The 17,745-nt window shown below is 41.7% G+C and overlaps 1 protein-coding gene across 6 annotated transcripts in view; it reads right to left on the reverse strand.

The window, feature by feature from the left end:
* The window catches only part of LOC105340715 (multidrug resistance-associated protein 1), a 411,670-nt gene that overhangs the window by 215,687 nt on the left and 178,238 nt on the right, over positions 1-17,745 (reverse strand). For all 6 annotated transcript variants that reach the window (XR_010707346.1, XM_066065106.1, XM_066065104.1 and 3 more), the window contains one exon: positions 15,121-15,298. Coding sequence is in view for 5 of the 6 variants with exons in the window: in XM_066065106.1 (XP_065921178.1) it covers positions 15,121-15,298 (178 nt within the window). In the remaining variant the exon portion in view is untranslated. The remainder of the gene's footprint in view (positions 1-15,120; positions 15,299-17,745) is intronic.

Consider the following 17,745-nt stretch of genomic DNA (forward strand, 5'->3'; position numbering starts at 1 on the left):
CAGGGTCTGTATACTCATAATCAGGGCCAGTATACCCATCACCAGGGTCTCCATACCTATCACCAGGGTCAAAGTACGTATCACCAGAGTCTGTGTGCCCATCACCAGAGTCTGTACACCCATAACAGGTCCAGTATACCCATCACCAGGGTCTCCATACCTATCGCCAGGGTCAGAGTACGTCTCACCAGAATCTGTGTGCCCATCACCAGAGTCTGTACACCCATAACCAGGGTCAGTATACCCATCACCCGGGTCTCCATACCTATCACCAGGGTCAGAGTACGTATCACCAGAGTCTGTGTGCCCATCACCAGAGTCTGTACACCCGTAATCAGGGCCAGTATACCCATCACCAGGGTCTCCATACCTATCACCAGGGTCAAAATACGTATCACCAGAGTTTGTGTGCCCATAACCAGGGTCAGTATACTCATAATCAGGGCCAGTATACCCATCACCAGGGTCTCCATACCTATCACCAGGGTCAGAGTACGTATCACCAGAATCTGTGTGCCCATCACCAGAGTCTGTACACTCATAACCAGGGCCAGTATACCCATCACCAGGGTCTCCATACCTATCACCAGGGTCGGAGTACGTATCACCAGAAACTGTGTACCAATCATCAGAGTCTGTACACCCATAACCAGGGCCAGTATACCCATCACCAGGGTCTCCATACCTATCACCAGGGTCAGAGTACGTCTCACCAGAATCTGTGTACCCATCACCAGAGTCTGTACACCCATAACCAGGGTCAGTATACCCATCACCAGGGTCTCCATACCTATCACCAGGGTCAGAGTGCGTATCACCAGAGTCTGTGTGCCCATCACCAGAGTCTGTACACCCATAACAGGGCCAGTATACCCATCACCAGGGTCTCCATACCTATCACCAGGGTCAGAGTACGTATCACCAGAGTCTGTGTGCCCATCACCAGGGTCTGTATACTCATAACCAGGGCCAGTATACCCATCACCAGGGTCTCCATACCTATCACCAGGGTCAGAGTACGTATCACCAGAGTCTGTGTGCCCATCACCAGAGTCTGTACACCCGTAATCAGGGCCAGTATACCCATCACCAGGGTCTCCATACCTATCACCAGGGTCAGAGTACGTATCACCAGAGTTTGTGTGCCCATAACCAGGGTCTGTATACTCATAATCAGGGCCAGTATACCCATCACCAGGGTCTCCATACCTATCACCAGGGTTAAAGTACGTATCACCAGAATCTGTGTGCCCATCACCAGAGTCTGTACACCCATAACAGGTCCAGTATACCCATCACCAGGGTCTCCATACCTATCACCAGGGTCAGAGTACGTCTCACCAGAATCTGTGTGCCCATCACCAGAGTCTGTACACCCATAACCAGGGTCAGTATACCCATCACCCGGGTCTCCATACCTATCACCAGGGTCAGAGTACGTATCACCAGAATCTGTGTGCCCATCACCAGAGTCTGTACACCCATAACCAGGGTCAGTATACCCATCACCAGGGTCTCCATACCTATCACCAGGGTCAGAGTACGTATCACCAGAGTCTGTGTGCCCATCATCAGAGTCTGTACACCCGTAATCAGGGCCAGTATACCCATCACCAGGGTCTTCATACCTATCACCAGGGTCAGAGTACGTATCACCAGAGTTTTTGTGCCCATAACCAGGGTCTGTACACCCATAACCAGGGTCAGTATACCCATCACCAGGGTCTCCATACCTATCACCAGGGTCAGAGTACGTAACACCAGAGTTTGTGTGCCCATAACTAGGGTCTGTATACTCATAATCAGGGCCAGTATACCCATCACCAGGGTCTCCATACCTATCACCAGGGTCAGAGTGCGTATCACCAGAGTCTGTGTGCCCATCACCAGAGTCTGTACACCCATAACAGGGCCAGTATACCCATCACCAGGGTCTCCATACCTATCACCAGGGTCAGAGTACGTATCACCAGAGTTTGTGTGCCCATAACCAGGGTCTGTATACTCATAATCAGGGCCAGTATACCCATCACCAGGGTCTCCATACCTATCACCAGGGTTAAAGTACGTATCACCAGAATCTGTGTGCCCATCACCAGAGTCTGTACACCCATAACAGGTCCAGTATACCCATCACCAGGGTCTCCATACCTATCACCAGGGTCAGAGTACGTCTCACCAGAATCTGTGTGCCCATCACCAGAGTCTGTACACCCATAACCAGGGTCAGTATACCCATCACCCGGGTCTCCATACCTATCACCAGGGTCAGAGTACGTATCACCAGAATCTGTGTGCCCATCACCAGAGTCTGTACACCCATAACCAGGGTCAGTATACCCATCACCAGGGTCTCCATACCTATCACCAGGGTCAGAGTACGTATCACCAGAGTCTGTGTGCCCATCATCAGAGTCTGTACACCCGTAATCAGGGCCAGTATACCCATCACCAGGGTCTTCATACCTATCACCAGGGTCAGAGTACGTATCACCAGAGTTTGTTTGCCCATAACCAGGGTCTGTACACCCATAACCAGGGTCAGTATACCCATCACCAGGGTCTCCATACCTATCACCAGGGTCAGAGTACGTAACACCAGAGTTTGTGTGCCCATAACCAGGGTCTGTATACTCATAATCAGGGCCAGTATACCCATCACCAGGGTCTCCATACCTATCACCAGGGTCAGAGAACGTATCACCAGAGTTTGTGTGCCCATCACCAGAGTCTGTACACCCATAACCAGGGTCAGTATACCCATAACCAGGGTCTCCATACCTATCACCAGGGTCAGAGTACGTATCACCAGAGTTTGTGTGCCCATAACCAGGGTCTGTACACTCATAATCAGGGCCAGCACACCCATCACCAGGGTCTCCATACCTATCACCAGGGTCAGAGTACGTATCACCAGAGTTTGTGTGCCCATAACTAGTGTCTGTATACTCATAATCAGGGCCAGTATACCCATCACCAGGGTCTCTATACCTATCACCAGGGTCAGAGAACGTATCACCAGAGTTTGTGTGCCCATCACCAGAGTCTGTACACCCATAACCAGGGCCAGTATACCCATCACCAGGGTCTCCATACCTATCACCATGGTCATTATATCCATCACTAGAGTTTGTGTGCCCAACAACGGGGTCTGTACACCCATAACCAGGGTCAGTATACCCATCACCAGGGTATGTACACCCATAACCAGGGTCAGTATACCCATCACCAGGGTATGTACACCCATAACCAGGGTCAGCATACCCATCACCAGGGTCTCAATACCTATCACCAGGGTCAGAGTACGTATCACCAGAGTCTGTGTGCTCATGACCAGGGTCTGTACATCCGTAGCCAAAGTCAGTATACCCATCACCAGGGTCTCAATACCTATCACCAGGGTCATAATGCCTATCACCAGAGTCAGAGTACGTATCACCAGAACTGTAAACATATCACCTGGGTCATTATACCTTTTAGTAGGGTCAGTGTTTGTAGTACTAGGGTCTGTGTGCCCATCATCATGGTCTGTATATTCATAACAAAGGTCAGTTTACCCTTCACCAGGGTCTTAATACTTTTCAACAGGATAGTGTACACATCAATAGGGTCTGTGTGCCCATCATCAGGGTCAGTATACCTAACACAACAGTCCGTGCACTTATCATTAGGGTTTGTATATCCATTACCTGAGTCAGGTAATACTGACCCTGTTGATAAGTAGAGTGACCCTGGTGATAGGTATACTGATCCTGGTGAAGATTACACAAACCTTGGTGATACGTACACTCATGACCCTTGTGATAGGTATACTGACTCAGGTGATGGTTATACTTACCCTGGTTATAGATTTTGAGATTCTGGTGTTACGTATGCTGACCTTATAATATCTACACTTTTGTGTATACCGACTCTGGTGATGGATACATACTTACCCCTGTGATTGGCTACAGACCCTTGTGATACGTACACTGACTCTGTCGATAGGTATACTGACCCTGGTGATAGAGAATGTGATAGATATACTGGTGATAAATGTACTGACTCTTGTGATAGGTATACTGACCTTGGAGATGGGGCCTCAGACCCACGGATGCGTACACTGACACGGCTAAGGTAAACTAACTCTGGTGATAGGTAATAGGTACAGTTATCCTGGTGAAAGTCTACTGATCAAGGTAATGGATGTACAAACCCTGATGATAAGTGCACTGACTGTTGTGATAGATATACTGACCCTAATGATGGGCACACAGACCCAATTGATTCGTAAACTATTCCTGCTGATAAGTATTTAGACCCTGGTGATGGGCATACTGGCCCTGGTTATGGGTGTACAGACTCTGGTGATGGGCACACAGACTCTGGTGATACGTACTCTGACCCTGGTGATTGGTATGATGACCCTGGTGATGGGTATACTGACACTGGTTATGGGTGTACAGACTCTGGTGATGGGCACACAGACTCTGGTGATACGTACTCTGACCCTGGTGATAGGTATGGAGACCCTGGTGATGGGTATACTGACCCTGGTTATGGGTGTACAGACTCTGGTTACTGACACACAGACTCTGGTGATACGTACTCTGACCCTGGAGACCCTGGTGATGTGTAACTGACCCTGGTAATGTGTATACAGACCCTGGTGATAGGCCATGGATAGATCTATTAGGGGTCAGTGACATGTTCACCCCTTATACCCCCCCCAAACAAAATAGCTCCTGAGTAAAAGAAAAGAAAAATATAGATTTCACCCTCTCCCTCTCCTTGTCTTGGATTTTTTATTGTTGGTTATGTGTATACTGACACTTGTGATGGGCACACAGACTCTGGTGATACGTACACTGACCCTGGTGATAGCTATGGAGACCCTGATGATGGGTATTCTAACCCTGGTCATGAGTGTACAGACTCTGGTGACTGACACACAGACTCTGGTGATACGTACTCTGACCTTGGAGACCCTGGTGATGGGTATACTGACCCTGGTTATGGGTGTACAGACTCTGATGAAGGACACGCAGATTCTGGTGATACGTACTCTGACCCTGGTGATAGGTATGGAGACCCTGGTGATGGGTATACTGACCCTGGTGATGGGTATACTGGCCCTGGTTATGGGTGTACAGACTCTGGTGAAGGACACACAGATTCTGGTGATACGTACTCTGACCCTGGTGATAGGTATGGAGACCCTGGTGATGGGTATACTGGCCCTGGTTATGGGTATACAGACCCTGGTGATGGGCACACAGACTCTGGTGATACGTACTCTGACCCTGGTGATAGGTATGGAGACCCTGGTGATGGGTATACTGGCCCTGGTTATGGGTATCCAGACCCTGGTGATGGGCACACAGACTCTGGTGATACGTACTCTGACCCTGGTGATAGGTATGGAGACCCTGGTGATGGGTATACTGGCCCTGGTTATGGGTGTACAGACTCTGGTGATGGGTACACAGACTCTGGTGATACGTACTCTGACCCTGGTGATAGGTATGGAGACCCTGGTGATGGGTATACTGGCCTTGTTATGGGTATACAGACCCTGGTGATGGGCACACAGACTCTGGTAATACGTTCTCTGACCCTGGTGATAGGTATGAAGACCCTGGTGATGGGTATACTGGCCCTGGTTATTGGTGTACAGACTCTGGTGATGGGCACACAGACTCTGGTGATAAGTACTCTGACCCTGGTGATAGGTATGAAGACCCTGGTGATGGGTATACTGACCCTGGTTATGGGTATCCGGACCCTGGTGATGGGCACACAAACTCTGGTGACACGTACTCTGACCCTGGTGATAGGTATGGAGACTCTGGTGATGGTTATACTGGCCCTGGTTATGGGTGAACAGACTCTGGTGATGGGCACACAGACTCTGGTGATACGTACTCTGACCTTGGTGATAGGTATGGAGACCCTGGTGATGGGTATACTGGCCCTGGTTATGGGTATACAGACCCTGGTGATGGGCACACAGACTCTGGTGATACGTACTCTGACCCTGGTGATAGGTATGGAGACCCTGGTGATGGGTATACTGGCCCTGGTTATGGGTATGCAGACCCTGGTGATGGGCACACAGACTCTGGTGATACGTACTCTGACCCTGGTGATAGGTATGGAGACCCTGGTGAGGAGACCCTGGTGATGGGTATACTGGCCCTGGTTATGGGTATACAGACCCTGGTGATGGGCACACAGACTCTGGTGATACGTACTCTGACCCTGGTGATAGGTATGGAGACCCTGGTGATGGGTATACTGGCCCTGGTTATGGGTATACAGACCCTGGTGATGGGCACACAAACTCTGGTGACACGTACTCTGACCCTGGTGATAGGTATGGAGACCCTGGTGATGGGTATACTGGCCCTGGTTATGGGTGTACAGACTCTGGTGATGGGCACACAGACTCTGGTGATACGTACTCTGACCCTGGTGATAGGTATGGAGACCCTGGTGAAGGGTATACTGACCCTGGTTATGGGTATAAAGACCCTGGTGATGGGCACACAGACTCTGGTGATACGTACTCTGACCCTGGTGATAGGTATGAAGACCCTGGTGATGGGTATACTGGCCCTGGTTATGGGTGTACAGACTCTGGTGAAGGACACACAGATTCTGGTGATACGTACTCTGACCCTGGTGATAGGTATGGAGACCCTGGTGATGGGTATACTGGCCCTGGTTATGGGTGTACAGACTCTGGTGATGGGCACACAGACTCTGGTGATACGTACTCTGACCCTGGTGATAGGTATGGAGACCCTGGTGATGGGTATACTAGCCCTGTTATGGGTATACAGACCCTGGTGATTGGCACACAGACTCTGGTGATACGTACTCTGACCCTGGTGATAGGTATGAAGACCCTGGTGATGGGTATACTGGCCCTGGTTATGGGTCTCCAGACCCTGGTGATGGGCACACAAACTCTGGTGATACGTACTCTGACCCTGGTGATAGGTATGGAGACCCTGGTGATGGGTATACTGACCCTGGTCATGGGTATCCAGACCCTGGTGATGGGCACACAAACTCTGGTGACACGTACTCTGACCCTGGTGATAGGTATGGAGACCCTGGTGATGGGTATACTGGCCCTGGTTATGGGTGTACAGACCCTGGTGATGGGCACACAGACTCTGGTAATACGTACTCTGACCCTGGTGATAGGTATGAAGACCCTGGTGATGGGTATACTGGCCCTTGTTATGGGTGTACAGACTCTGATGAAGGGCACACAGACTCTGGTGATACGTACTCTGACCCTGGTGATAGGTATGAAGACCCTGGTGATGGGTATACTGACCCTAGTTATGGGTATCCAGACCCTGGTGATGGGCACACAGACTCTGGTGACACGTACTCTGACCCTGGTGATAGGTATGGAGACCCTGGTGATGGGTAAACTGGCCCTGGTTATGGGTGTACAGACTCTGGTGATGGGCACAGAGACTCTAGTGATACGTACTCTGACCCTGGTGATAGGTATGGAGACTCTGGTGATGGTTATACTGGCCCTGGTTATGGGTGAACAGACTCTGGTGATGGGCACACAGACTCTGGTGATACGTACTCTGACCCTGGTGATAGGTATGGAGACCCTGGTGATGGGTATACTGGCCCTGGTTATGGGTATACAGACCCTGGTGATGGGCACACAGACTCTGGTGATACGTACTCTGACCCTGGTGATAGGTATGGAGACCCTGGTGATGGGTATACTGGCCCTGGTTATGGGTATACAGACCCTGGTGATGGGCACACAGACTCTGGTGATACGTACTCTGACCCTGGTGATAGGTATGGAGACCCTGGTGAGGAGACCCTGGTGATGGGTATACTGGCCCTGGTTATGGGTATACAGACCCTGGTGATGGGCACACAGACTCTGGTGATACGTACTCTGACCCTGGTGATAGGTATGGAGACCCTGGTGATGGGTATACTGGCCCTGGTTATGGGTATCCAGACCCTGGTGATGGGCACACAAACTCTGGTGACACGTACTCTGACCCTGGTGATAGGTATGGAGACCCTGGTGATGGGTATACTGGCCCTGGTTATGGGTGTACAGACTCTGGTGATGGGCCCACAGACTCTGGTGATACGTACTCTGACCCTGGTGATAGGTATGGAGACCCTGGTGATGGGTATACTGACCCTGGTTATGGGTGTACAGACTCTGGTGATGGGCACACAGACTCTGGTGATACGTACTCTGACCCTGGTGATAGGTATGGAGACCCTGGTGATGGGTATACTGGCCCTGGTTATGGGTGTACAGACTCTGGTGAAGGACACACAGATTCTGGTGATACGTACTCTGACCCTGGTGATAGGTATGGAGACCCTGGTGATGGGTATACTGGCCCTGGTTATGGGTGTACAGACTCTGGTGATGGGCACACAGACTCTGGTGATACGTACTCTGACCCTGGTGATAGGTATGGAGACCCTGGTGATGGGTATACTGGCCCTGTTATGGGTATACAGACCCTGGTGATGGGCACACAGACTCTGGTGATACGTTCTCTGACCCTGGTGATAGGTATGGAGACCCTGGTGATGGGTATACTGACCCTGGTTATGGGTGTACAGACTCTGGTGATGGGCACACAGATTCTGGTGATACGTACTCTGACCCTGGAGACCATGATGATAGGTATACTGACCCTGGTTATGTGTATACAGACCCTGGTGATAGGTCATGGGTAGATCTACAAGGGGTCAGTGACCTGTTCACCCCTAATACCCCCCCCCCCAACAAAATAGCTCCTGAGTAAAAAAAAAAAAAGGAAAATAGATTTCTTCTTTCTTCCCCTCCTAGTCTTGCATTTTTTATTTATTTTGGACTAAGGTGTTTGTAGAACCTGATGAATGGAACAATGCACGAGATAATATTGGTTTACATAAAGTCTTTATACTAGCATACATGTATGTAATGAAACCATGATATTTTGTTCAGGCACCTAGCATCGTAGCAAAGTGGGTTGAGGGCAGACTCATCCAATCTTGCCTTGAAAAAAAAAAACAACTCAAAAATACTGTTTAAATAATTGAAAATCCTAATCCGTGGGGGTAGGGGGTTAAGTGTACCTTTAACTTCAATTTCACAGTTTATTTCCTCTCTTTCATTTCAAATTTTACATGGTCCCAAAAACATTGGGGGGGGGGGGTGCAACTGTATGTTAATTTACTTTTTTATAAGTAAATTCAAGAAAAATATTTGCTGCGAGAAAACGTGTGCTGGAGGGGGGCAGTCCCGTCCCCCTGTCCCTGCCCCCATTCCAACCCCCCCCCCCCCCCCTCCGATGCTAAGTGCCTGTTGTTTTCCTGTAGCATTGATTTTGATTGTTCTCTCAATTATTTATTTAATTTTTTGGTGTAAAATCTAATGTACATAACATTTTTATCACTTCTGATCATATTTTTCATATAAAAATCGCATTTTTAAATTGCACATATATCAGTTCGAAGTTCCTCCAAATAGCTTTCGAATTTCCTCCCAATCGTTTACCGATCCCGATGGAAAGTTGGTTCACGCATGCGCACATCCTGGTTATAGTGCCTGGTTATAGGATATAAAAAGTACCCTATTCTATACCTCACATAACGGTTGTAAGTGGGTCATAGGGTTGGACTAATAACCCTAAACACACTGAACACAGGTCTTATGACTGAAGGAAAGAGAATGATTTTATTTGTGATTAAGGTTAAAGCTAACAAAATAACGAAACATTTCCTTTATTAAAGGTATAGTTACATAAATAAATAAAATTTTAAAAGTTATTTAGTCTTTTTTAAATAAAAAAACTTGTTTGATTTTTTACTGACATTTATGGACATGCTTCTAATCCAATTTATTTTCAGTAACAATATTTTAAATTTTGAATTTGTGAATAGCATTGTTAATTTAATCATATAAATCTTTTCTCAAACTTCTTCCTATTTTTCTGCAAGGAAGAAGTGAAAACTCCCTTATTTTTTTTGGTCTTAATGTATATGTACAGTATGTACTTGTATTTATAAAAAAAAAAACCTTCGTTTTTATACATGCATGTACAATATATCAACACAAATTTTCAGTGCCCATGGATAAAATATGTTATGATAAGAACATCACCAACAACCAAAATTACTTAGATATTTTAAAAAAATGGCAGCTCCTAGACACATGTTTTTATTTTAAAAATAAAATCAAAGGCCGGAACGGCCACAAAGGCGTCGAGCTGACATTTTCTTTTATATAGAATGATATCAATAATTTGAATTTCTTTACTAATAGTTGTATATAAAATAATATTAGAATAAAAAAGGAAATGAATTATGTTTTGTGCTGTTTTAAAAACAAAAATCACTATATTTTGTTTAAAAATAGGTAGTGATGCGTTTATAATACAATAACTCATCATGGTTACAAAAATCGAAAAAATTTCAAAGTTCAAAAATAAATTATTTTCTTTCTGCTTTAAATTTTCACAGGCTCATAATTTGAATACATAATTAAAATAATAGCGAGCGCAGCTCACCGGCGCGAAGCGAGCTCTACCGGCAAGGCGTGTGTGAATAGAAAATTCGGACTATTTGCACATTCATTCAACGGATTTTTTTGGCGTCAGTAAATCGGACCAGTATTGCCTTGTTTTAATCGTCCCAGTAGTTCCCTGTAATTATGGTTTCCCGTTTCACACTCTCACGAGAACAAGATAAAAGACTATGTACATGCATTGTAAATAACACAACGCCAATTTCCATTACTTTTAAGACTAACGGAGTTATCGTCCTTTCGAGTGACGTCACAATGGATTTCTTGCACATTGATCCGACAGAATTTTTCGGAGTCAGTAAATTTTGACCCACAATGCAATTCCTCAATGTCGGCCGATCTCACTAGACTGGATACCATCTCGCGAGAATCAAAGTAAAACTTTTGAGAAACAGATAAATTGTGTAATTTCCAGAACATCATGCTTTTTAAGTAAACAATTAATATTTTTCGCGTAGTTTTGTCTAGTGTGTTTTCAAAGAGACAGACTACACTTGACCGACGTGAACTTTGACGTCACAATAAGGGGAAACAACTCTAAGTAGTTATTGTAAATCTGCTGAAATATAAATACCAAAATCTTCTCAAAATCTTGCAGAGCTAACGAATCGAGACATTTCTTCAGAGATAGGAAACAGCTGTAACTTGCTCTCATTTTGGATGAATGCTCACATTTCTTTTTTTTCACTGTATTTACGGTATTTTCCAGGAACGTTTTTTTAAATGGGGCGTGGCAACATCATTCAAAAAATCTTCACAAGCAAAAAGAAAAATAAAATTCTCTTAATCAGGAAAAATCTAATCGGGGTGAGGAATGGGGAGTGCGTGGTATGCATTTAGCTCTTTAGCTGCTCAAAAGTGTCTTTATTTTCACTACTATTTACGGTATTACATGCTACCGGGGGATCCATTTTCCTTATGTGATCACCAAATTTTTTTATACGTAAATTTGATTTCTTTTTAAACGGGGGAGGGGGGATTCTGTGATAAGTCAATTTTTATTTGTTTAAGAAAAATGTCTGCTGCAAGAAAAGAGGAAATATTATGTTAAAACATTATGTTAAAATCTTTATTATTCAACATTTTATCTGAGATAAATTCTATACTGGCGTGCGACCAGTATGTAAACAATCTGATCAAAATCAGATTTTTGATCCGCTCCGACAAATTGTGATGTCGCTACACTTTGTTCAGCGACTATCAGAATTTCGGAGCGTTATTAAGATCTGATTTTAATCAGATTGGTATATAAATAAATAAAAAATCTTATGAATTATGAAAAATAAAAATTTACTGGAAAATTGGTATATTTATTTTATTTTGCATTCTTCATTTACGTGTACTTTACGTCACTACTTTTATTTTTATTGATTTATCATAATTCATTTTTGATCACCTGCTGCGCTCGCCCCAACGGTCGCACCGTAAAACATATTAAAACATACTTTTATTTTTTTCGATTCCCGTTTGAAACAAGATTACCTATGGTATGGTTGTTTACAAACAAATCCACAACACGTGCTATCTAATCCAATTGCATCATCAGGTTATTAATTGCAACAAAATCTCTACATAAGTTTATCGCTTACATTTATTTTGGAGACCATGCCCGATAGCAAATAAATTTACAATATCAAATTTTATTTCTATCGGGCACGGTCTCCAATCAAAATGTAAGCGATAAACTTAAATAATATTTAGTGAATGTTTACATTGCACCTTATTGTATTCATCCGCTATTTCTTGATTAAGCAAATTTATACTAATGCAATGAGTTGTCAATAACCAGGGAGGCCAAGTTGGTTTTTTTGTACACAATTTAGTTGAATAAAAGGAATACAAATCTTGTAATACGTTTAATACTTCAAGAAACTTATTTTTATGCGCATTAAAAAGGCGGTGCAGTGCATGAATTTTTGGACGATTGCCAATCCAGACGATCGCTAGAAGGCTGCCGAGCATTAGCTCGACGCCTTAAAAAATATTGTTGAAAAATTGTTTTATTTTCATTTTTTTTCTTGACGGACAAATTTTTCAATTTTATTTTTATTTTTTTTCCCTCCTCCTCACCAAATAATTTGAAAAATATTTCGTAAATCTAAAAATAAAAAAATGCTGGCCTTATGTCAATAATAATTCATTTCATAAATACTTTTTGTATTTAAAATAAATTTTACTCAGGAAATTGAACTTTTCAACAATCCGGATTTGAGAACTCAAACCCTGAGTAAACAACGTCCTTAATAAGAAACAGTACAAAAACTATAAGGTCTTCAGTTGAAAACGGATGACCTTAATAAATTGTCCAGGTGAAAAGAGGGACTGTTCGGACAATTAGCCATTTCCTCTTATTACTTGCTGTCAAAATAGTGGCCACTTTGAAACCATCGTAATAGCAAAGAAAAACATTTTCTTTTGAACATTTACAAACAAAATAAAGACTAAAATGCTATTTTATTGCTAATGCAAGATAAATTATTGCATTTCAAACTATTGACATACAGATTATATCTTTAAAAATTCTCATTGATAAATTACCAGTATGTCTTGAAACAAGGTATATATTATTCTATACCAAAATCAAAAACCAACAAAAACACTAAATTGCTTAATTTAATAATTGGTTAATCTGATAATTTTTCAAAACCCTCTGTATTGCAATATATCACAAAATGGTTTTCACTGGCAATACCAAACTCTACAAAATATCTGGAAAATATTGTATAATACATGTAGATCCTGTATAAATAAATTCCATTCCCCATCTGAATATTCTTATGTTTATAATCAAGTCCTATTTCTAACAGGATGATTTTAGTCATATCACATGTTGATCATTGCAGTTCTCAAAAAGATCCTAAACAATTGTTTATATATGGGATATAAACCTACGGTACATCAAACTCTGAACCCCTTGTGGGGCCCAAGAATCATCCAGGGGCCAAAGTCTTAACAATTTTAAAGAATCAGCAACATGTAAAACTGCTTGCATATAAGTAAAACCATATATACATGTTAACATTTCAGTTTTTACGAATAATTAAATTGTTTTCCTTTGTACAACTGGATAATCAATGTGGCCCCACCCTACTCCTCTTCAAGATTTTGATTTTTTTCGAATTTGAATCTACACTATCTGCAGTTGCTTCCACTAAAGTTTAAGCATTTCTAGGAAAATGTTTTTTTAGAAAAAGATTTTAAGATTTTTCTCTATATATTACTAGGTAAAAATCCCCCCTCCCCTTTTTGACCCCATCCTATCCCCAGGGATCACGATTTGAACAAACTTAAATCTTCACTACCTGACGATGTTTCACAAAAGTTTCAACTTTCCTGGCAGATTGGTATTTCTAAAGAATTTTCTCTATAAATTATATTTCTATGTAAAAATTTGACCCACCTATTGTGGCCCCACCTTACCATGATTTTCACAACTTTGAATCTACACTACCTGAGGATGCTTCCACATTAGTCTCAGCTTTCCTGGTCAAATTGTTCCTGGGAAGAAATTTTTTAAAGATTTGCTGTATATATTTCTATGTAAAAATTCAACCCAAATTGTGGACCTACCCTACCCCCGGGGGTCATGATTTTCACAACTTTGAATTTACACTACCTGAGAATGCTTCCACACAAGTTTCAGCTTTCCTGGCCAAATGGTTTCTGAGAAGATTTTTTATGATTTACTCTATACATTCCAATGTAAAAATTCGGATGCCATTGTGGCCCCAATCTATCCCCATGGATCATGATTTTCTCAACATTTAATCTACACTACCTTACCTGACAACGCTTCCACAAATTTTCAGCTTTCCTGGCAGATTTGTTTCTGAGAATTTTTTTTTAAAGATTTACTCTATATATTCCTATGTAAAATTTTGACCCCATTGTCCACCCACACTACCCCCGGGGGTCATGATTTTCATAACTTTTAATCTACATTACCTAATGATGCTTTCACATGAGTTTCAGATTTCCTGGCCTAATGGTTCTTGAGAAGAAGATTTTTGAAAATTTCTCAGAAATTTTTAATAATTCCTAATTATCTCCCCTTGTAAAAGGGTGTTCGCCTTTATTTTCACAACTTCGAATCTACTTGCCTAAGGATGCTTTCTGCTAAGTTTGGTTGAAATTGGCCCAGTGGTTCTTGAGAAGATGTTGAAAATGTGATAAGTTTATAGACAGACAGAAAGATGGACGGCAGACAAAATGTGATCAGAATAGCTGACTTGAGCTTTCAGCTCAGGTGAACTAAAAATAGAACATACACTACTTGAGAATGCTTTCACACAAGTAACAGTTTTTCTTGCCGATTGGTTTTTGGTTAGAAGATTCTTTTTTAAATGCCACCAAATTTCAATAATTCTAAATCATCTACCATTTACAGAGGGGGTGCCCCTTCAATTGAACAAACTTGAATCTCAATATCCAGTGTCAACCAAATTTGTGCCAAGTTTTGGAAAAGATGAAAATGTAAAATTTTTACAACAATGACAGACAACAGACAAATATTGATCCTTTTGCATAGGTGAGCTCAAGAAAAAACATACTTTTCTGTATATAAGGCAGGTTACTGATGTGCGGATTCTCATTCCAAGTAACTGACAACCTTGGAAATATTGATGCAATATCAATGACTGAATCATAGCCAAAATAAACATCAGCACAGAATAGAACATTCCCCGCCAACTGTATTCTGTTTTATCTTCAATGAATTGAATCAACAGCCTGGAAATAAAAGAAATCAATGTACATTAGGTGAAAAACTGCATTCCTAAGCATTTAAGGTGGCTTAAAGATGACTTCTAGTCGCTTTAAGGATATACATGTACTTTATTTAAGCCATTTATATGACATTAAGTAATAAGTAACGTATTTTTCGGAAATTAGGTCGATATATTAGGGGATATCGCCTGGTAGAAATAAAAAAAAAAAAACGATTCGTTCTTATAATAGAATACATTTATTATTAAGTTTTTTTCTGATTAACCAAAATAAAACTCTCGATGAAATCTAAGCCAGGTGTCTCCGAAATCAGTCTGGGTAGCGCCTACTGTATATACGCAGTTGAACTCTCGGCACGTGCTGCTCATGCCCATGCTCAGGCTTCGATAAGATCAGAGGTTGACTTGTGTGTATATACACAGTAAAAAGTCACACAGAAACACAGGGTTGCATGTGCTACCGTTTTAATGACTCCAGGCTAGGTTACTATACCCGGTTAACACCAGTTTGTACACATGGCAGGGAAGTAATAAAAAAAACGCTCTTAAGAATTAATTCCGCCATACTGAATAAATTGGTTTGAAAATTTGATGCAATTTCAGACATTTTCTTTCTATGTTTTTAAGAAATGCATTTTATTTCCATTTTGTTTAAAACTGTGAAATAAGATTAAAGGCTATTATATGATTACGCTATTGGTTTAAACCATGTTTTCATTCAAACTAGCGGTATTTTTTCGACCAATTCTTCGAAGTCTACCTATTTATACTTTTTTAATTTTTTTGCTTTAACGGGTTTCTTTGCCCAATAAACAGTATCGACCTATTTTTCACAAAATACGGTACTTTAATATCTGTTAGAAATATTCCCTGGACAAATTACCGCAATAATATGTTTTATTCGAATTTGGTTTCAATTTTACTGTGCAATGTTACCTTCACACTAGTACTATATGGATGCCATGTGATGATGTGTTTATAACAAGAGGCTCATGGGCCACATCGCTCACCTAAGCAACAAATGGCTAACTACTTTGACTAAAAACACTTTAAATAATAGCACATATTAAAGCGCAGTCTCAGAATATGCGCATTTATCTTAGTATACCTTCCATGCTCATTTCGGATTTATCTAGGTTGTGCATGCTGAGTTCCAAAATAGCTTTTTTACTAAGTACTTTTCTATATTACGTCATATCCTCCTTTTCAATCTTCACATCATCAAGCAGAGGTTAAAATTTTCTCTGATAAATTATCATTATTTGCCTAACAATTTCTTAAAAATAACATTCAAAGTTTATACATCTCTTTGCATACACTTACCGTAATCCGGTGAATATAATACGCACTTTTTTCCAACCATTTTTTACCATGAGAAAGGGGTGCGTATTATACATCCCTATAGGATTTGGACATATTTTTCCCTAGGTGAAGCCCGGGATATCGTACTACAGTATTACCTATGCTGTTCACAGACAAGACCGATACCCCGCTGTACATCGTAACATTACTTCATTGCCACATATATATTATTATTTAACCCTTAGGAAACCATTATTATAGCATGTAATTAAAGAAAACGTATACTTCAAGTCTGCTAATAATAAACTGTTTTAAAATGGCCTTTAAAAATTAATTTGAACTGTCTATTCTTTATCTCCATGTACGCCACCATTACTGCTGTTATTAATAGAATGCAGGATTGGATGGCCACGTGCTCTTTGAAAACAGCTTACACATCATGTGGCTCATTTTTAATCATTTTCATGTAATGCTAATTGATTTATTGCAAATAATTATGAGATTAAATAATTCTATAACCAATTCCTGTAATAGAAGCCATTGTTGTGCTCCCCTACCGCTAACGCTTGACACCTTGGGTATCTCTTACACTCCCCTTAGGCTATAAGTGTACTATACACAACACAACTATTTGTGCACATATTTTATTATGTTCCAGGTCTTTAATTGATCACTTTGATCGGAATTATTTAAGAATTTAATTAGGTCCGTTATCTTCATACCTGTACACCGTCTGTTTTTCACTACACAATTATATAACGCTTGTTAAAAGAAGTTGATTTTATTTACGGTAGAATATTTAATACTAGGTCTATTCAAAACATGATTATGAAATAAAGATATTACCGCGATATATTAGTTATAATTAATCAGTATCTAAAAAAATATTGTGTTTTAATTATTTCCGGTAGTGTATTTCAAGCGTGCATACAAAGTATAACTGCTTTGTTGATACTCAGGATTACCGTTTGGTCAATTTTTTTGATTATACATCCCAACAAGCTTTTTTCCACCACTTTCAGACCCAAAGTGGGGGGTGCGTATTGTACACTACTGCGTATTATATTCACCGGATTACGGTACTTTAAATTATTATTCGTTGTTGGGATTTGCAGATGGCAGTTAATCTTATCGGATTGTTGTCTTTTA

Source organism: Magallana gigas, chromosome 7, assembly GCF_963853765.1.
Source record: "Magallana gigas chromosome 7, xbMagGiga1.1, whole genome shotgun sequence".
NCBI lineage: Eukaryota > Metazoa > Mollusca > Bivalvia > Ostreida > Ostreidae > Magallana > Magallana gigas.